Genomic DNA, 22,396 nt, shown 5'->3' on the forward strand with positions numbered 1-22,396 from the left:
ACCAATAAAAATACAAATGATTATAACATGAGCATTTAAAAACAGCATTTAAAACAAATAGCATTACTAACATGAGACAAGTTGAACTTAACTGACATGAAACCCCCATGTACAATGCGTTGCAGTAGTCTACCCTACTCAAAATTAACGCTTATACTAAATGAGAAAAATCATAATTTTGAAGCATTGGTTTTAACCTGTACAATATTTGCAAATGCATATATCCTACTTGAATTGTCTGCAATATTTGTTTTTCCATGGTCATTGCACTGTCCCCCCCCCCCCCCCCAACACATTCATCTCCTTTTAAAATTAACAGTCACTCTCCCATCACAGTCACATTCTCTTTGTCAAAACTATCTCGTGGAGTTTTTATAATCATCGCCTCTGTTTTGTTCACATTCAATTTGAGATCATGATTATCCGTCCATTCCACAATCTTTTCCATATAACCCTGCAAATACTGTTCCACCTTAAGAACATCATCACTGACTGGGAAAAAGAAAAATACAAGGTCTGCATACAACTTGTACTGTACTCCTAACTGCTGAAATACTGTTCCCAATGTAGACATATATATGTTGAATAGTACGTCAGAAAGAGCCGAAGTCTGAGGTATATCTCTCTTGACATCCACAGCCCTGGAACCACCTAGATGGCTGTGTCAATGGAACTTGGAAACTTGGATTTGTATTCAATGGAGGTAGAGAATGTCCATAATCTGATATTCTAGGCCACAATTATCAATCAGTCTTACTTAGGTTACACTTTACCTCTATTTAACCATTCAAGTGTCCACTTTAGATCAACAAATGGTTCCTGGAATAACATTTTGGCCTGGATTCTCTAAACGGCACCAGTAGGTGACAAAATTCAGTAAAAAATGCAGTTGAAATAATGTTTATAAATGAGTTTCAAGGTGCCAACCAGCACCTAAAAAATCGGTACTGGAAGCCCACCTTCATAGGTGCATGGCGTGGCTAATGCCAGAAGTGGTATTAGATGACCTAAAGCAACTACAGAGGTGCAATTCACATCATAGATAGGTATTAAAAATGTAGGCCAGGAAAATCCTGGACTACATTTCTGGCGCCTACCTTTACTGGAGGTTCAATTCTGTATATGGTGCCATCGCATGATTGACACTACTCGTTATATAATCTGGGCCTTTGTGATCCCACTGTACGTATGAATTTACCACTTGTTTTTCCTCATTTGTTGTCTAAGAAAAGCCCTGGACATTTTTTAAAGGTTTGATTATCCTTATAGAGCATGCAAGTCCTAAGCCCACCCAAAACAATCCTCTAACATGCCCCCTTACGATTTAGTGCACCGGAAGCAAAACAACCAGAAAGAAAGTCTGTTTTGAGAATGCCCACTTGGACATTTTGACTAATAAGTCATCCAAGTGCTAGATTAAGCTGTCTTCTGGATGTCTATCTTTTTTTATAATACAAATATTGTACAATCAATAGCATTCTAGAAAAATACATACAGTACTCCCCTGAAATTTGCTGGGGTTTCTTTCCAGGAACCCTCACGAATTTCGAAGAGAATGCAGCTGGAGAGGAAGGACAAGGCAGCTGGAGTGCAGGCGGGTAAAGAAAATCACTCGCAGTCTACTCTGACCGCCTCTTCCTGTAGTAAAGTCGGGCTACACCAATCAGGAGCTGCTTTGAGATGCAGCTCCTGATTGGTGAAGCCCAACTTTACTACAGGAAGAGGCGGTTGAAGCAGACTACAAATGAGCGAGTCCGCGATTCGCAAACCACAAATTCGCGAGGGAACACTGTACACTAAAACCCAAAACATTATGAAGCCAGATTAAATTCAACAGCCAGATTATGCATTAGAAACTTTTTCAAATATTTTGTGTAATACCTTAACATTGTGTTTTGTGCCAAGCCTCTTCATAAGTATTTCAATGTCTTTAAGCATTTGATCAGTTGTATTACCCTAAAAAATGTTAATAAACCATTAGTTGAGCCACTAACATAGTTTAGGTTCCTCCTGCCTTTAAATTAATTATGCATTTATTTACAAATGTCTAAAACCTCAATTTTATTCAAACTTATCCTTGGTAAATTATTTTGTATAATCAACTATGGAAGTTCTCAAACCTGATAATAAAGTAGATGTGTAGGGTCACATTAGGTTGGTCACAGTTAGAAATAGGATACAGGGACCTTAGGTGTGTCCCATTCTTATGTTTTTATGACTTTTAAAGAAAAACAATATATGGAACAGTGTTTTAAATAAGATTATACAACATAAGAACATAAGAATTGCTGCTGCTGGGTCAGACCAGTGGTCCATCATGGCCAGCAGTCTGCTCCCGTGGCGGCCCTTAGGTCAAAGACCAGTGCCCTGAGTCTAGCCTTTCCTGCGTACGTTCTTGTTCAGCAGGAATTTGTCTAACTTTATCTTGAATCCCTGGAGGGTGTTTCCCCCTATAACAGCCTCCAAAAGAGCAATCCAGATTTCTACCACTCTCTGGGTGAAGAAGAACTTCCTTACGTTTGTATGGAATCTATCCCCTTTTAACTTTAGAGAGTGCCCTCTCGTTCTCTCCACCTTGGAGAGGGTAAACAACCTGTCTTTATCTACTAAGTCTATTCCCTTCATTATCTTGAATGTTTCGATCATGTCCCCTCTCAATCTTCTCTTTTCATGGAAGAAGAGGCCCAGTTTCTCTAATCTCTCGCTGTACGGCAACACTTCCAGTCCCTTAACCATTTTAGTCGCTCTTCTCTGGACCCTTTCGAGTAGTACCGTGTCCTTCTTCATGTACGGCGACCAGTGCTGGATGCAGTTCTCCAGGTGAGGGCACACAATGGCATGGTACAGCAGCATGATAACCTTCTCCAATCTGTTTGTGATCCCCTTCTTTATCATTTCTAGCATTCTGTTCGCCCTTTTTTTACCACCGCTGCGCATTGCACAGACGGCTTCATTGACTTGTCGACCAGTACTCCCAAGTCTCTTTCCTGAAGGGTCTCTCCGAGTACTGCACTGGACATCCTGAATTTGTGCGTAAGATTTTTGTTACCGACATGCATCACCTTACACTTATCCACGTTAAACCTCATTTGTCATGTCACGGCCCATTTCCCGAGCGTGTTTATGTCACGTTGCAGGTCTTTGCAAACCTTCTGAGTCTTCACTACTCTGAATAACTTTGTATCATCCGAATAACTTCGTATCATATGCAAATTACCTCACTCGTCATACCAATCTCCAAGTCGCTTATAAATATGTTAAAGAGCATGGGTCCAAGCACTGAACCCTGCAGCGCTCCACACGTGACGCTTTTCCATTCGGAGTATTGTCCATTTACCCACCCCCACTCCCCTCTCTGTTTCCTATCCGCCAACCAGTTTTTAATCCACATGAGTATTTCACCCTCGATTCCATGGCTCACAATTTTTCGAAGTAGTCGTTCATGCGGGACCTTGTTAAGAACATAAGCATCGCCTCTACTGAGTCAGACCACAGGTCCATCATGGCCAGCAGTCCGCTCCCGCGGCGGCCCCCCAGGTCAAATGACTTGTAAGTCATCTATTACTCTAAAGCATTCCGTATTGCATAGTAGCCCTCTATTTGTACCCCTCAATCCCCTTTTCCTTCAGGAACCTGTCCAGTCCCATTTTGAATCCCACAATCCCACTTTGTTCTACCACTTCCTCTGGAAGTGCATTCCAGGTGAACGCATTCTGAAAATCCAGATTTACAGTGTCGACTGGGTCACCCTTGTCTATCTGCCTGTTTACTCCCTCAAAGAAGTGCAGCAAGTTCGTTAAGCAAGATCTTCCTTTGCTGAAGCCGTGCTGGCTGGTCCTCATCAGATTATGTCCATCAAGGTGATCAATGATGCGGTCCTTTACCAGCACCTCTACTATCTTTATTGGAACTGAGGTCAGACTCACCGGTGTGTAGTTTTCCGAATCTCCCTTCGAACCTTTTTTGAAAATCGGTGTAATATTTGCCACTTTCTAGTCTTCCGAAATCCTTCCTGATTTGATCGACAGCTTGGCTATTAGTTGGAGCAGTTAATAAGAACATAAGAATTGCTGCTGCTGGGTCAGAAGTGGTCCATTGTTCCCAGCAGTCCACCCATGCGGCAGCCCCTAGGTCAAAGACTAATGCTCTAAATGAGCCCAGCCTCATCTGTGTACTTTCCAGTTGAGCAGGAACTTGTCCAACTTTATCTTGAATCTCTGGAGGGTGTTTTCCCCTACGACAGACTCCGGAAGAGCGTTCTAGTTTTCTACCACTCTCTGGGTGAAGAAGAACTTCCTTACGTTCGTACGGAATCTATCCCCTTTCAACTTGGAGAGGGTGAACAACCTATCTTTATCTACTAAGTCTATCCCCTTCAGTATCTTGAATGTTTCGATCATGTCCCCTCTCAATCTCCTCTTTTTGAGGGAGAAGAAGCTCAGTTTCTCTAGTCTCTCGCTATACGGCAACTCCTCCAGCCCCTTAAACATTTTAGTCACTCTTCTCTGGACCCTTTTGAGTAGTACCATAGTACTCCAGGTGAGAGTGCACCATGCATGATAACCTTCTCAGATCTGTTCGTGATCCCCTTCTTTATGATTCCTAGCATTCTGTTCGCCCTTTTCGCCGCCACTGCACATTGCGTGGACGGCTTCATCGACTTGTTCAGCTATAACCCCTTTCAGTTCCTTGATTACCCTCATATGGATGCCATCCGGTTCATGGGATTTATAGTTTTTAAGCCTTTCAATCTGCCTACATACCTCTTCTAGACTGACCGTCAACCCTGTCAGTTTCCCGTCTTTGTATCCTGTGTATAGCCTGTTGGCTTATGGTATATTGTGCATAGCCTCTTCAGTAAATACAGATGCAAAAAATATGTTCAGTTTGTCAGTGATGGCTTTGTCGTCCTTTAGCACTCCCTCTAATCTATGGTCATCCAATGGCCCCACTGCTTTCTTCGCGGATCGTTTCCCCTTAATATATCGAAAGAACAGCTTGAAGTTTTTTGCCTCCTTGGCTATTTTTTCCTCGTAGTCTCTTTTGGCTCCTCTTACCGCCTTATGGCATCTGCTTTGATGCTGTTTGTGCTTTTTCCAGTTTTCATCCATTTTTGACCTTATAAAAAGTCTTCTTGTCTCCGATTGCTTCCTTCTCTGCTGCAGTGAGCCACGCCTGTTCCTTGTTCTTTGTCCTCTTGGATCCCTTGTTGATACGCAGTATATATAGATTTTGCACCTTGGTAACTGTGTCCTTAAAAAGGGACCATGTTTGCTCCAGTGTTTTTTCAGTGCCTATCGTCTTCTTAATCTTCTTCCTCACCATGAGTCTCATCCCTTCGTAATTCCCTTTTCGGAAGTTCAGTGCCATAGCCGTCATTCTGGATCTATGTTTTGTCCCTGTGGATCATATTGTGATAACTGCTTCCCAGCATCCCTTCTACTTCTACACCTTGCACCGGTCCTCGTAGTCCATTTAGAATTAAGTCCAGAATTGCATTTTCTCTCGTATTTTCCTTGACAGGTTGTTCCAGGAAGCAAACTACAATTGAGATATCTAGGATTGGACATCTAAAATTTTGCAAGTATGTTAGAAGTTTTCTACAGATGTTTATCTTTTTTTAAATGCAGGGCTGAACATGCATGGGGTGGCCATGTCTGATGGGAAGACACATTTGAAAAATATACACATTTGTTGATTTAACTGGAAAATTGCAACACATAATACACAATCTTAGACATAATTAAATATCATACCCCCTCTTCTACAAAACTGAGCTACGCTGAATGGCCTGCACTACTCCCGACACTTATAGGAACTCAATGAGCGTCGGGAGCCACATGGGCCATTCACCGTGGCTCTCTGTGCTAAAAAATGCTAGTGCGGTTTTGTAGAAGAGGGGGATAGTCTCCACATGTTAAATCACGGAGAAGAAGAAAAAAAACTATGAAGATCAAATTTAGGTATCTCCTGTTTTGGTTATTGGCACTTGGACGACCTGTCTTTTAGGTCGTCCAAGTGCCAACTTTTTTTGTCTACAGAGTAATTGCAAGTGATAGCTCATCTCCCTCTTGATTTTCAGAATATCTGGTCCTTTGCTCTGCCTTCAAACCCTACTGCTCTGAGGCTGAGGCTAGTATTAGTATCACTGGAGAACATTTGGGGTCAGAAGAATCTCCTCTCCTTCCATTACCACCTTAAAGCGAGATTCAAGACTCAAGCCTAAAATTGCTGCTGTTTCCCCTTCCTGACATAGTTCTCTCAGGGAATTCTGTTTGAATCTCCTTGGCAAGCTTACAGCAGTCAGCTGGTGTGTGTGTGTGCATGTATGGGGGTGGGGTATGATCAGGTGGCTCAATTTGATTTCTTCAAAGCTGAGAAGACCTCCTTCTCCTACTCTGCCAGCAAAGTGTCTTCAGCTTGCTCCTGGGACCTGAAAAGGTTGAGTAAACTTTATTATCAACATTTATTATCAACCCTTCTTTCTGTCTTCTATTTTCCATACAGATATGAACTAATGTGCACACAGGTGATTATAACACACACCTTCTAACACTTCTCAGTGCTCAGAGAACCATTTTTAGCTTATGAGACTGCTGGGTGAAGCAAAATTTTAGCCCACTACTGATACGGCTCAATTCTCAATCAATGCACTGGTCCCTGTAGTATCTTTAAGTATAATACTCTCTCACTTTTTTAAAAACTTTTTAAAATACTTTTTGTCTTTTTAAATGCTCAACTTCAAAACAGACAGCTTTTAATGCAGGGGTTCAATGGGTTCTGATGTGTTTCGCCATGTTGATATGGGTTCTCTGAGGCAGCATGGCAAAAAGCGTCAGAACCTGTTGAACCCCTGCATTAAAAGCTAAGTTTGTTTTGAAGTTGAGCATTTAAAAAGACAAAAAGTATTTTAAAAAGTTTTTAAAAAAGCAAAAAAAGTGAAAGAGTATTATACTTTTAAAAAAACCCTAATGCAGCTTGATAAAAGGGGGCCAGATTGATTAAATCAGTGGCTGGACTTGTTTTGACTACTTTTCTATAAAGTTGAAATAAAATCCTTTCCTTCAGATGAAATATACATGTTCCAAACATTATTCATACATTCAAGGCCTTCCTGTCATAACATTTCATTGGAGATGCAGAAGATAACTTTTCTCTAACAGCAAAACAGTTTTACTGGTACACAATAGAGAAGAAGGCAGTGCCATTTGCAAGAAATAAATCCTGCTTTGTTGTAATTCATTCATTCATTTACATAAATTGCTGAGCAAGAGCAGAAGCCAGTAGCTAAAACAAAACTCTCTCTTAAAAGGGTGCATTTCTATTAATGTTCTTTCTTGCCACTGATATAGAGAACCTAAAGGAAGGAATAATCTGTATACTCTCATCTCCATTGTGACATAGGCTATGAAATCCTGTCCCTTCCTCGGGTTAGGTCAGCTCCTCAGACAGAAAGTTTCCTGGAGGAACCTCCAGCACTTCCCCCTCCAGGCCTTCTAGAAGAAAGGTAAGGACAGCTTAGAGAATGACATGGTGACTGTTACCCATAGCTAACCACATGTAGCCGTGGGTAACCCACAGGAACAGGGAGGAAAAAAGACTTGTCTTGGGTACAGGGACAAGGCCATTCACCGCCTCGTGGAGCGGTGAATGGCCTTGTCCCCACAGTAAAGTATCTGCCGTGTTGCCTCCCTTGCCACCCTTCCAAGTCAGCAGCTCTCCTCGCGATCACGCATCTAGCAGTCCCCTCTTGTGATTGCAACATTCGCTTCCTCCCGATCACCAGCAGCAGCAGCAAAAAAAAAAAACAAAAAACCAACAACAACAAACCTTCAACTCTCTTAAACTGTGTCGGCCCCTACATGCAGGGCTACTCCGACCGGAATCTTCTTGCCGTCAAGTCCCTCCTTCTGAAGTTACAAGATGGTTCCAGTTGGAAGTTCAGGTCGGAGGAGCCCTGCCTGGAGGAAGTTTCGAAGAGGCTGGTAGGCCCACCCTGGGAGCTGCAAAGGAGCCAACACAGGCAGAAATAAGGAAGGGAGAGATAGGGGAGAAGATGCTGAAGGGAAGTGGAAAGAGAGGGAGGAGCTGGATGGAAGTGTGTGTGTGTGGGGGGGGGAGAAAGACAGGGGAACAGACCCTGAAGTGAAGTGGGGAAGATAGAGAGAGCAGAGCAGATGCTGGATGGAAGGGGGTGAGAGAGGAGAACAGATGCTGAAGGGAAGTGGGGAGGAGAGAGAGAGTAGCAGATGCTGGATGGAAGGGGTGTGTGAGAGAGAACAGATGCTGAAGGGAAGTGGGGAGGAGAGAGAGGGGAGCAGATGCTAAAAGTGGAGAGAGAGGGAACAGACGCTAGAAGGAAGTGGGGAGGAGAGAGGAGAATAGGTGCGGAAGGGAAGTGGGGAGGAGAGAGAGGGGAGCAGACACTGGATGGGAGAGGAGAGAGAGGGGAACAGACTTTGGAAGTGGAGAGGAGAGAGAGAGCACATACTGGATGGAAGGAGGCAATAAAGAAAAATGGCGCATGCTGGATTGGGGGAAGAGGATAGAGTTAGTGAGATAGTGGAAGGGGTGAGGGAAAGAGGTGGCAAGCTGTATGTAGACACAATGAAAGGGAAATTGAGGACTGGAAAGCAAAAAAGTAGACAAGAGGTAGAAAACAAATTGAGAAGGAAGAGCAGAAAATAAAAGGAAGGGAAAGGAAAGGGAGAGGAGAAGAGAGAGATATACCAGAACATTGAAGGAGGGGGAGATCTGAAGGAAGGTAAGGAGGAGAGATGCTAAAAACAATCTGGGGGAGGGAGTGAGAGTTATAAGGGGACAGAGGTGCCAAACCATGGGGAGAGTGGAGAGCAGAAATAAGGGTGCCGGACCAATGGGGGGGAGAGGGAGAGAGAGATGGAAGGGAGAGGCAGACAGTTTCTGGTAGAGGCATCAAAATAGATCAGATGCCATATAGAACAAGCAGAGAGAAGGCAGACAGTGGATGGAAGGAGAAAATAACGAGAAGATGAGGAAAGCAGAAACCAAAAGGTAGAAAAAAATTATATTTCTCTTCTTTTCTTTATTTTTGCTTTAGGATAAAGTAGTATTGTAGCTATGTTGATAAATGTTTATAAACAAAGCCCTGCCAGCTTCCTCTAGTTTGGCAGCCAGAACTCTGATTTATAAAATTACAATTGTACAGAATATTGTTTCTTTTTATACTTTAATAAAATAAAGTACAGTATAAAACTTTTCAAGACTTGTGTGGATGGGATCAGATAGTTTGCGGGGATGGGGTGGGGACGAGGACTGAGTTCATGGAGATGGAGCGGAGACAGGGACCGATTTTACGGGATGGAGAGGAGGGAAGGAGCCCTAGTGCTTGGCCATTGGCCAAGGACCCTATCTGCAGTGATTGTGCTATATCAGTGGTCCCGCATGCGGCCTGCCACATACTCCCATCATTCCTCCATCCTACTCGCACACGCATACTCCTTCATGAATACCACCCCTATAGTATCTCCTAGCCAATTCTTCAAACCATATCCCCAAAATTATATTCAGAAACCTAAACAAGCAACCTCCATCTGTAACCAGAATATTTCTTCCCTCAACGTTATGTAATAATCTTCTCTAACCTGAATATATTGCTATTCTTACCTGATATGTAAACTTCCTGGAAATGTCCAGATTTAATCTAATTTTGTAATCCGCTTAGAACCGCAAGGCACAGGCGGAATAGAAATCACTAATGTAATGTAATGTAATGTAATGTGAAGACAAATGCTTTCCCCGTGTCATTCTCTAGGACAGCTCAGAAAGGCAAACAGCTTCAGGAGAGGGGGAGGGGAGTAAAGTGTCAAAGCAGGAAGTAGAGGAATTTAAAAGGAAGAGCCAGGATCAGAACCAGGGGTCCCAGAGTGAAGGAAGGACATGGAGGACCAGGAGAGAACTGTAGCTTATTCCCAACTGAGGTAGGAACCCACTGAACTGAAGTTTTTTTGTTACACAGGAATACGTAAAAAGGATGCATTTTAAAACTCTATCTCGGGGGAGGGGGGGGGGGGGGTTGCATGAACTACGCTCCAGGCTGAATGTGAAGGACTATCATCCAGAATGCTGAAATGACTAAACTAAACTGAGAGGGTATTTGGGGAAAGCAGGGGGTTTTTGTGAGGGGAGACCTGTAATGAAAAAAGACCCCCTAATTATTTGTAAATATAAGCTTATTCTCCCACCTCCCAAGACTGCTTGTTAGCATTTGTGTTACTTTTGTTTGGGTAACTGGGCTATGGCTGTTACATCCATATATAAATGTTATAGATAAATCATATCACCGCTACTTATGAGGAAGAGTGGGGTAAGTGCTTTTTGCTGTTGAGGTTAATTTATGAGGGTGGTTTTAGAAGTTTAGTAAAAAAAAAAAAAAAAAAAATCAGGTTAAACAACTCCAAATTTTTCAAACCACCCTCATATACTTAATGCTGTAAGTAACTAAGAGGAAAGTTATCAACATTGGCTATGTTTAAGATGTGTAGTCTTACTGTTAACCCAGTTATTTCTGACAAGGTCTCAGTGCATAAAAGAGATCCTATATTATAATATCATGTTAATGGTAAAACAGCATGTCTTAACAGTATACATATTTCTCAACCTTTCTTAAATTTTATATATTGACTCCAATCACATAATGAAAGCTATTTTACCTTAGAAATGTTGAAGAGATTTTTCAGCTCCTGGAATAAATATGTAATTTCTGTTGAATTTTTCTGAACCTGTGAGTTTACTTCGCCTACTGAAATTCCCCCATACCTTTAATAGAAATCAGACACATGGGGTATTAGCATATGTTATTTGGCACAGGAGCTAGTTGATGTACTATAATTAAAAGAGCCTGTAAATAAATTGTTCAGGATCAAATTCTATAAATGTCATTGAAAAATCTGCTCAGAAAAAAAAGAAGAGCTAAGAACTATTCTCTAAATGGTGCAAAAGTTAAGCACCGTTTATCGAATAGCCCTTAGCATCAGGATCCATAACTAACTTCAGATGCGAGGATTTACACAAATTAAACCCTAGTGTAAATTCTCATACTTAAATTAGGTGTGGCTCCCCTTTATTCTATAACATATAGGGCCAGATTCTATATAGGATGCCTAGTCTCAGAAGCTGCCAAAGTGGCTTTTGAGAATCGCACATGGGCGTCCTATATAGAATCACGTCTGTCCTCATGGACAGACGCCTAAGTCCGCCAAACAGTACGTTTCTCTAACCGGCGTCCATGTTGCAGGCGCCAGTTAGAAAATCGGTTTGCCGCTGAACTGATCGTGGCAAGGAAATTTCCCTGCTGTGATCAGTTTAACGGCTGCGGCAGAGAAACCCGTCTACCCCATATAGACTAATAATAAAATGATTTATTTTCTTGTATACCGCCCCACCAGCAGTTCTAGGCGGTTCACAACAGAAGAACTGAAATTGGCAGTACCTCCTTTTAGAACCCCCGAAGATGTCCCCCCACCCCCAAAAGTCTGCGACAAGAGAAGTGCCCAATTCCTCCTGCCGCCACACACCCAAATATCCACTGGTTAAGGGATGCTGATTGGCCCAGGCGGCTCAAATCCCGCCCACAGGTGGGGCCTGAGATGCCTCGGCCAATAGACCCAGTAGGTTTAGGCCCCTTCTGTTACAGAATCCAGCTTTTAGGCGAAGGACTGGCTCCTCCTTCACCTAAAAGCCCTTGATTTGGGCGTTTGGGACTTAGGCTTTTTGTAGGTTGATTATATGGTGTAAGTTTAGACATAGTGGTAGTCTGGGCGTATAACCAGCTGAACGTAGAGGCAGGCAATTATAAAAAAAACCCTCCTTTTGGATGTTTTTTATTGATAATGCACAAAATAACTAATAGAGGAACAAACAATAATGCTTCAAATACCTTTTAAATTTGAGTCGTGCTCAGAATCCAAGATGGATGAAAAAACTCGATGTGGGGACGAGCCCCTAAAGAGCTTCTTGCAGAATCTATCATTGCACCATTATGAAATAAAAGGTAATTCGAAGTGCTTATTGAAGATACTTATAACTGTCTGTAATCCATATAGTGAAAAATATTGTCCAAGTTCTAAATAGCTTCAAAAGTGAACATTCAAAAAAACTTAGCTTAAAAGTTCAAACAGCGTTAGTCCAGCTAGGTTCTGACGCGTTTCGCCGCCCTGGCTTCCTCAGAGAACCCGCTCAGCTGCTTATGAACTCCAATTCAATACGTGTCCTGATCCGAAGAAATAATTTTTTCCATTTCCTGTGACGTCACAGACCTTTAGGAACAATTTCTTTTGCTTTGACTATTACCCAGTCGTTTATATTGGGATTCAGGATTTTTATTGATAATGGACATTTTCCCTGCTTCTACTTTCAATGTTTAAGGCCTTAGGTCAAAAGGGGACCTAGACTTTTTTTTTATTATGCCCCTCTATGGGTTTCCATTTTGGTTTTTCTTTATTTTAATATTGATTTTATTGTATGTTTTTATGGTTATTGTAGTTGTTGATTACATATTTTATTACATTACATTTGGTGACAAATTTCACTGCATTATATTTGTTGATAAATTTAATTATCAACATAGCTGCATTGTTCAATATTTAATCATTAACCTATGTATTCATGGCATATATGTATTTTAAAGTTTTTTACCTCATGTATATGAATCATTCTTCATTTTTACTTTATTCATAATATTTTATGTATGTATTTTATACGATGCTTTCAATGTTTTTCATATTTCTGTATACTTACTTATAGACTCCTGAGGAAGGCCTGTTGGCCGAAACGTGTATGTCGAGTCATTGAGTCGTTGGATGTATTTTTATGTCATTGGATGAATAAAGATTCCTATATTATCAGATGCATTGGAGGACACTTTCATTAGTGCACATCATTCTGATCTGGACAATTCCACTTAGCCTTTGGTACATTTGAGTTTGTGGTTTTGTTTTTTTCCCCTGTTTTTGCCCTTTTTTTTTTTTTTTTACACAGTAGTTTTATTGTATTCATTCTTTCAGCTTGTTTATTTTATTTACTAGTATTTTAGCCCGTTACATTAACGGGTACTAGAATATATGTCTGTGTGTCTTTATTTTTCTCTCTCTCTCCCTCCCGCTGTCTGTCTCTCTCCCAGGCCCCCTTTGTCTGTCTATATTTCTGTGTCTCTCCCTGCCCCCTCCATTTCCCTGTTCAGAAGCATTTTTCCCCTCCCCCACTTCCCTGTGCAGCAGCCACAGCATTCCCTCCCCCTCCATTTCCCTGTTCAGCAGCATTTTTCCCCTCCCCCCACTTCCCTGTGCAGTAGCCACAGCATTCCCTCCCCCTCCATTTCCCTGTGCAGCAGCAGGATTTCTCCATCCCCCTAATCTTCCCGTGGTCTGGCCAACTCCCTTGCCGGAGTTATTTTCAGTTTAAAGGTGCCGCCGCAGCTCCTCTAACGATCCTCGCCTACATCGGAAGTCTTCTCTGAAGCAGGTGCGGCTCGTGACAGGAGCCGCGGCGGCACCTGTAAACTGAAAAATAACTCCGGCAAGGGAGCCGGCCAACTGGCAGTTCAATTCGGAGCTTCGGTCTGCCCTGCTCCCTGCGTGCCTTGCCGTATTGTATTTTTTAGTTGAAAGATGCGGCGGTGGCTCCTCTCATGATCCCCACCTGCGTCGGTAGTCCAATCGTGAGAAGAGCCACCGCCGCGTCTTTCAACTTAAAAATGCAATACGGCAAGGCGAGAAGGGAGCAGGCCAGATCGAACAACAGGACGAAAAACAACCCTAAACAGAACCCATTCCATGCAATACCTTTAGATTCAGCATCACTCTAGCCCCTACCAGCAGCCAATATCTAATATAATAAAATGGTAGCCGCGCATGCGCACTCCTACCTGCGGGGAAAACGGAACACGCAGGAGGGAGTGCGCATGCACGGCTAGCGTTTTATTATATTAGATTTGTAGTATTTATATACCACTTATAACCTAAGTGGTTTACATTCAGGTACTCAAGCATTTTTCCCTGTCTGTCCTGGTGGGCTCACACACTAATGTACCTGGGACAATGGGGGATTAAGGCCTAGATTCATTAACCTGGCCGAGTCAGTTCGCTCCGTGTCCGATCCGACACAGACCGACCGATTCACAATGGGCCTGTATTCAAATGGGGGCGATCAATCACTCTCCAGCGATCCAGATGCATGTGCAGACCATCTACTTTGCCTGTAGATGGTCTAAGCATGCATTTGATGTCTGTGTTTTTTAATTTTTTTTTAAATTTTACTCACGAGCCTGTGGGTTTAACCTGCGGGTTTAAAGTGGGTTAAAACCACGGGCTCGAGTCAGGGCAGGAGAATTGGAGCAGAAATCAGGGCAGGAGAGTTGGGGCAGAGCTCGGGCAGACAGCAGGGCTGGAAGATCATGGCAGCAGATTCGGAGCAGAGCTCAAAGCAGAGAGTAGGGCAGGAAGATCAGGGCAGAGAGCAGAGCTAGAAGATTGGAGCAGAGAGCAGGGCAGCAATGGAGCAGGAGAGTCGGCAGGGACGTGTGCGACTGGTCCCCAATACTCGCTTCTTCTGTTGATCAGCCAGCCCAGTCGTTGTCCCAGATTTGTTTAGTGAATTGCATTCCTGCCTACTTTGCATACTATTTCCCCTCATTTGCATGCAAGGATCGGAATCGTATTGGCACAGAGGTTAGTGAACCGGGTTGTAGGAAAATTGGGTTGCAAACCGATCGGTACACGATCAGTTTGCTTAGTGAATCTAGACCTCAGTGACTTGCCCAGAGTCACAAGGAGCAGCATAGGATTTGAACCTACAACCACAGGATGCTGAGGTTGTAGCTCTACCCACTGTGCCAGGGTTTGGGATCTAGCAGCATAACTGTTAATTCATGATTATTTGAGGATTTTCTCTTATTTTAAATCTCCCAACCCCAAACATGGCAAATTTGGCCATAGCAGTGATTGTTTTGAGCTGAATGTTATGCAGCAGCATTCCTACAGAAGCTCTGAAGCACCCCAGCCAAGGTTGACTCAGGGATCTGAAATTCTAATTTTAGGAACTAACTGATGACTTTCCATGTAGAAGAGCCATCTGGCCAATAAGCTAGTTCTAATGAGCAAATGTTAATGCATATAAAATATAATACAGTTGGGGGCAATGTGCTAGCTAGATTTTTTGACACAGTTGTACCTGATTTTATAGAACTTCTGATATGTTTTTAGAAGATAATCTGTAAGATTCCTTTCCATCAAATTCTCCAATAAATCTGTAGTATTTTGAAGTCTCTGAAAATCAAATATAAACAGAACCAGCATAAAACACAGAACTCGAATCCAACACCATTTTCTCTAATTTTATTTTCTCTAAACAGTGGTGCCTGTGAAAAGGTAATAATTAAATGTCATCAAAGCCTTACTCCTATTAACAATTAATTAATGGGAAACAGTAGTGCAAGATCATTGGTCTAGGGGTATGATTCTCACTTTGGGTGTGAGATCCTAAGTTCAATTCCCAGATGAGCTTCAAGATAGCAGAAGGGCATGGCTTGGTACTAGTCAGACTTCTGATTCTGAGAGGACATTCCTTTTTTGACAGGAGAGGAGTAGATGACATATCTCTAGATAAGTCTACATTATTTTTGCTCTGAGATTTAATAATTTGGAGGATAAAATCTAAGTTGTAGTTTCTTTCACATAGACAGTTTAGACATTAAAATAGCAAACTTTACTTAGAACAGAATAAAGGTCTTTTATAGTTTTACAGCTTTTAAACTTGAACTTTTTTCTAGAGATAGTCTCTGGCAGGCAGAGCAGTTACTTCATTAACAAAGAATGGCATACTTTAGATCTAGTTGGTACATGTAGGGACCAATAATATTTATTTATTTAAAAAATTTCTTCTCTGCTTAGTGCCTAAGCGGCTTACAATATAAACATACACAATCATGTATACATAGACCTAGTAAATAACAACATTTTCCTACCAAATCCTCTCAACTCATCACTTTTCCACTAAAACTAGAACATAGTTAATAAAACTTAGATAAAACAGATGATCAAATCTAAAACACCGCTACTTAATAAAAAGCTTTCACAAACAAATATGTTTTTATTTGCTTTCTAAAAGACATCTTATCTTTGCATAATCTCAAATATCCTGGTAAAGCATTCTATTTCAGAGGACCCACCACAGAAATGTAGGAGGTAGGTTTTGGAAGCCAAATTTAGGATCTTAGGTAGAAAGTTGAAATCCAGATCCTCTAGCGTAGCATTTTCAGGAATGCTCCCCATTCCATGTGCAAAACACAAGAGACAGGCAGAGTTCTGGAGTTTCAATGCATGGTTGAAATGATGGTGAAGGGATGAGGGCTTTAGATTTGTTAGGAACTGGGCAACTTTCTTGAAAAGGGGGGAGCTTATTCCAAAAGGATGGACTCCACCTTAACCGGGATGGAACCAGGTTGCTGCTGCTAACATTTAAAATGGAAATAGAGTAGTTTATTTAAACTGAGATGGGGTGAGTCGACAATTGCCTAGGAGCAGATGATTTGATGTGGAGTATCTTTTGAAGGATACTATTGACACAGGATTTTTAGGGAGTTTCAAAAGAGAAGCTTTAATAATGGTAAAAGAAAGTCAGGAGTGTTAAAGAGGAAGACAGTATAAGGGACTAAAATTAGCCCTGTCATCTTCTCAGCAGGCTATAGAAACAAGGAAAAAAAACAACTATTTGAAGTGTGTGTATACAAATACTAGAAGTCTAAAAAATAAAATAGGAGAGTTAGAGTATATAACACTGAATGATGAGGTAAATATAATAGGCATCTCAGAGACCTGGTAGAAGGAGGACAATCAGTGGGACACTGTGTTACCTGGATTCAGATTATAGCACAAGGATAGAGTAAATCAAATTAGAGGGGGAGGTTGTGCTATTTGTTAAAGGGGGAATTGAATCAAATAAAATAAAATAAACATTTTGCATGACATAGATAGCAGTGTGGAATCATGTGAATAGAAATTCCATGTGTGAAGGGAAGGAATTTACAGGTAGAGTTATAGTACCATCAAGACAGAATGAATAGACAGATGAAGAAATGTTTTCAGAGATTAAGAAAACTGGCAAATTGGGCAACAGTATAACAATGGGTGATTTCAATTACCAAACAACAAATTTCACACTCAGTACATATACTGAAAAATGTTGAACTTTGAGCCTCTAGTTAATAGTCAGTACCATTCAAAAAATACTCCCTCTGTTTCATACACTCCTGCAGAATCCAACAAAAAACAGAACAGGCTCAAAGTTCATTTTTCAATATATGTACCAAGTGTGAAATTTGTTGTTTGATTAAATGGTGAAACAAAAAACAATGTGGAGAAATGATGTACCTGAGATGGACTTTATTAATATTAAAATAATATTAAAACTTGACAAACCACATAAAAACCTCTAGGACGCAGTCCGTTGAAAAGCTTTGAACCCTGGACCCAACACGGTCCGTGTTTCGATAGAATGTCTTCTTCAGAGGTCCCTATGAAGTCATATGGTAAAGATACGTGGATAAAAATGCCAGTCGGAAATAAACTGATCTGTAAAAGCTGTGGGCAGGAGCCCAGTACATCCAGTGCCCCTCCCCTCTCCTGCCAGTTTTCTCCCTTATCTCCTCACAGAGATATTTTCTTTCAGGAAACTTTTTCTTTAAAACAACAAAATGAACTATTTCTTTTTTTAAGCGTTAAAGTATTCAATTCTCTCAGTTCGAAAAAAAAAACCACAAAAAAAACCATCACCACCACCACCAACAACAGAAAGATCCTGACAAAAATGTCTCTTCAGAAAACTTACTATGACAGCCAGCAAAGTCTTCCCCGGCAGCCTTCTCTTTCCGGAGCACCATGTTTTTTCAACAGGTAGGCGCTAGGACCGGGGAGAGACCTTTTCTTTCAGCACTGTTAAAACATTTTCTTTCAGCACTGTTAAAACCGCGAAGGATAGCGGTTCCCGCGCTGGCGCGGCTCAGCCCACAGGGATGAAAAAAATCAATGCTGCTTGCTCCATCTTCCCAGGGCTTGATTTTGGCACCGCAAGGGGAGGGAAGCCACCTGCCTCCGATGCTGCAAGTACAGAAAAACCCAGCACAATCGGTAGGCCAGCACAGGAAAGCCCCAATGATTGAGCAGTGCTCTACCCCTTCACCGTGGTCTTTGCCCACCATTCTCATGGGGCAAGAAGTGGAGTTACATACTAAATGGGCTTCAGAGAAGACTCCTGTGGGCTCAGTCTCAGCCTCGCTCTCCTCTCCTGGTCACAAACAGAAGACTTCAAAAGCTACAGGTACGTCTTCCAAACAAGGGAAATCTTCCTCAAAAATCAAGCAGGGGATTTTACCACTTTCTCCCCGGGACCCTATCCCTGCAAAGCGCCCATCTCCGATGACCATACAGATGGACCAAATCTCCAACCAGGTGCTTCCAATGTTATTCTCCTGCTCCAGAGGCTGGTACAGGAAAGTTTACCTTTATTACAGCCTCCTCCAATGTTGGAGCCCCAGTAGTGTTCTCCCTGTCCGGCTCATATTTATTCACAGACTCCAGATCTAGTCTGGCAGCCCTGCATCCTGCTCTGCTCATCTCCATCTCAAAGGGCACTTTCGCCACCAGATTGGTCAGTTCCGGAAGACCTTTCTCTGCCAGATCTGGGTCAAACCATTCAGCCAGACCAGTCAGTTTTTCCAACTGAAAAACTCTCCTATCCTAATTTCTTGCAGAAGGTGTTTTCCTTACTCAGACTCAATCAAGAAGCGATCCCTGTGGGGAGTAAGGATTTTTAAGCCATTCTTCACTTCTGTAAAACCCCAGTGAAAGGGCTTATTTCTTTGCCAATACACTAAGTTTTACAAGATCTCCAGTTGTCTAACTGGCAAAAACCTTTATCTGTCTCTACAGCTTCTAAACGTCTTGATTTGAAGTAAAGTCCAGAATGCACCTGTCACCAGCTTCAGCAGCTACCTCATCACTCGATGGTGTTGGAATCAGCTGTTAAGAAGGCTAAGATATCTACATCACCGTTAAGTGCACCTCCGGGCAAAGATCTTCACTTCATGGATTCCATTGATGTAGAATATACCAAGGATCTATGCTTACTTCTAGAATCATTGCGCACCAACTCCAGATTCTTCCTTTCCAACATTCTGTACTTCAAAAGATTGACTCAGCTTCCCCAGATTCTATGCCTGCCCTGCTGGTTGCTCTTCAAGGGTCTACTTGCCATCTGATCAAGATTAACTATGATCCATATGATATGATGTCTCGCACAGCCAGAGTAGCGATAGCGGCTAGGTGCTCAGCTTGGCTCAGAGTATCAGATCTTAGGGAAGATTTACATGACAGGCTAGCTGATGCTCCCTGTTTAGGTGACAGCTTATTTGGAAAAAAAGGTACAAGCGACAGTCTCACAGCTTAAGGAAGACTCCTCGACCAGTAGAGAACTCTCAGCACATTCTTCAGAGCACTCTCATCAATTTCGACGTCCTTCTTCTTCATCTTCTTTTTCTTATAGAAGAGCTTACCATCAACAATATTATCCACATTGCAAATTTACTCCTTACACTCTTCCTCTTCTACAGAGGTTACATTCTGCTCCTTTTCTCCAGAGGCAGCGTCCAAGAGACAAGAAGCAGATAGCTACACCTCAACTCCCTGCGCTTCAACCTAGTCCCAGTTTTTGACCATCTACCGGGGAAGGGGGCCGCTATCCCATTTCCTTCCTGCCTGGCAGGTCATCACAACAGACCAGTGGGTTCTTCACATCATTGCTCAGGGATACTTCTTCAATTTCCTCCCCGGTTCCATTCCTCTACAACCTTTTCCTCCATCCAATATACCCCAATCTCACATTCCACAACTTGTGACAGAAGTTTCTCTTCTTCTCAGCAACAATGCCATCGAGTAGGTGCCCCACATGGTTGTAACTCAAAGCTTCTACTCCAAGTTTTTCCTTATCCCCAAGAAGGCACATGGTTCCCGTCCTATTCTAGATCTTCATCCACTCAATGCCTGCCTCAAGAAGGAAAAATTCAGAATGATCTTGCTTCCTATAATTTTACCTCTACTGAAGCAACACAATTGGCTGGCCGCCTTAGACCTCAAGGATGCATATACTCACATTTCAACTCATCCTTCCCACTGGCATTTCCTATGTTTCATGAATTATCATTTCCAATACAAGATACTACCCTTTGGCCTCGCGTCAGCTCCAAGGGTTTTTACAAAATGTCTAGCGGTGGTGGCAGCGCACCTCAGAAAGCAATATCACATGGTACTTTCATATCTGGATGATTGGCTTCTTGTAGCTCACTCAAGGGACCAGCTATTTCTCATGATTCAGACTACAGTCCAGATAATGCACTTTCTGGGTTTTCTCATCAATTACCAAAAGTCCAACCTCACTCCTACTCGCTCCCTCACATTCATCAGAGCGCTTCTGGATACGGTTGCAGCAAGAGCCTATCTTCCTTAGGAGAGACAGACCATTATTGCTCTGGCAAATCACTTCAGGCGATCCCCATCTCTTCCGGTCCATGCTGTGCTCCATCTCTTGGGTCAAATGGCAGCCTCCATCAGTCTGGCATCACATGCCAGACATCACATGAGACCCTTACAATGGCACCTAAGGTTAAACTGGGATCTGAGGCATCAATCTCTCAACAAGACAATTCCTCTTTCAGCAAAGTTTCAAGATTCCCTACTTTAGTGGATCTCCTCTCCATCCCTACAAGAGGGCTGCCTTTTTCAACCTCCGGTCCCTCTTCTCACCATCACGACAGATGCCTCCAATCAGGGACAGGGAGCACATCTTGACCAATTGCGAACTCAGGGACGATGGTCAATCACTGAATGTTCCCTTCACATCAACCATCTCAAGCTGTGTGCAGTATATTATACGCTACAGGCTTTTCACCATTGGATTTGCAGCAAGCGCAATCTGATTCAGACAGACAATCAAGTCACGATGTTCTATGTGAACAAACAGGGAGGTTCCGGCTCCCTACGTTTCTGCAGAGAAGCTTACCGCCTCTGGAGATGTGCTCTGTCTCTTCAGGTCCATCGACAAGTGGTGTACATCCCAGGTGAGCACAATGTCCTTACAGACTCTCTGAGCAGGAAACTCGATGCTCACAAATGGTCCCTCCAACTGTCAGTTCTGAACCAAGTTTTTCAGCTTTGGGGAACTTCCATACTGGATCTCTTCGCTCCACAACACAACGTCAAATGCAGCAAGTTTTGTTCTCTTTGAACCAACTCTTCAAGCCATGGCAACAGATGCTTTCTCAATTCATTGGGGTCACAACCTCCTCTATGCGTTTCTGCCATTTCCTCTCATATCCAAAGTACTGCAAAAGGTTTCCAGGGATGCAGCTCACATCATACTCATTGTTCCTCGCTGGCCCAGACAAATATGGCACACACTTCTCCTGGACCTTCTAGACGCCCCCCCCCCCCCCCAATATATCTGGGAGACCATCCAGCTCTTCTGTCTGAACAAAATAGAAACATAGAAACATAGAAAATGACAGCAGAAAAGGGCCATAGCCTATCAAGTCTGCCCATACCAATGACCCACCCCCCTGACTTTACTCCCCTAGAGATCCCACTTGAATATCCCATTTTCTCTTAAAATCTGACCCGCTGTTGGCCTCAATCACCTGCTGAGGTAGCTCGTTCCAATGATCAACCACCCTTTCGGTGAAGAAGTACTTCCTGGCATCACCATAAAATTTCCCTCCCCTGACTTTCAGCGAGTGACCTTTGGTGGCCGAGGGCCCTGTAAGACAGAAGATATCATCTTCCACCTCTATACGTCCCGTGATATACTTAAACGTCTCAATCATGTTTCCCCTCTCTCTTCGTTCCTCCAGTGAGTACATCTGCAGTTTTTTTAGCCTTTCTTCATACGTGAGATCCCTGAGCCCCAAGACCATCCTGGTAGCCATTCGCTGAACCGACTCAATTCGCAACACATCCTTCCGGTAGTGTGGTCTCCAGAATTGAACACAATACTCCAGATGAGGTCTTACCATGGATCTGTACAGCAGCATTATGACTTCAGGTCTTCTGCTAACAAAACCCCTACGGATGCAGCCCATCATTTGTCTTGCCTTGGAAGAAGCCTTCTCCACGTGATTGGCAGCCTTCATATCATCACTAATGATCACTCCTAAATCATGTTCCACCGTGGTCCTGGCCAAGGTCTCACCATTTAGTGTGTAAGTTCTGTGTGGATTTTTTTTACCTAGGTGCATCACTTTACATTTTTTAGCATTGAAGCTTAGCTGCCAAGTCGATGACCACTGTTCCAGTAGTCGTAGGTCCTGCGTCAT

The 22,396-nt window shown here is 42.6% G+C and overlaps 1 protein-coding gene across 1 annotated transcript in view; it reads right to left on the reverse strand.

Annotated features, from left to right (window-relative positions):
* The window catches only part of LOC117345793 (phospholipid-transporting ATPase ABCA1-like), an 815,268-nt gene that overhangs the window by 123,908 nt on the left and 668,964 nt on the right, over window positions 1-22,396 (reverse strand). Inside the window, exons 33-35 of the mRNA XM_033914956.1 lie at window positions 15,208-15,302; window positions 10,692-10,797; window positions 1,882-1,956 (exon numbers count right to left, since the gene is read on the reverse strand). Coding sequence (XP_033770847.1) covers window positions 1,882-1,956; window positions 10,692-10,797; window positions 15,208-15,302 — 276 coding nt within the window. The remainder of the gene's footprint in view (window positions 1-1,881; window positions 1,957-10,691; window positions 10,798-15,207; window positions 15,303-22,396) is intronic.

The sequence above is a fragment of the Geotrypetes seraphini genome, chromosome 1 (genome assembly GCF_902459505.1).
Source record: "Geotrypetes seraphini chromosome 1, aGeoSer1.1, whole genome shotgun sequence".
In the NCBI taxonomy this organism is placed as follows: Eukaryota; Metazoa; Chordata; class Amphibia; order Gymnophiona; family Dermophiidae; genus Geotrypetes; species Geotrypetes seraphini.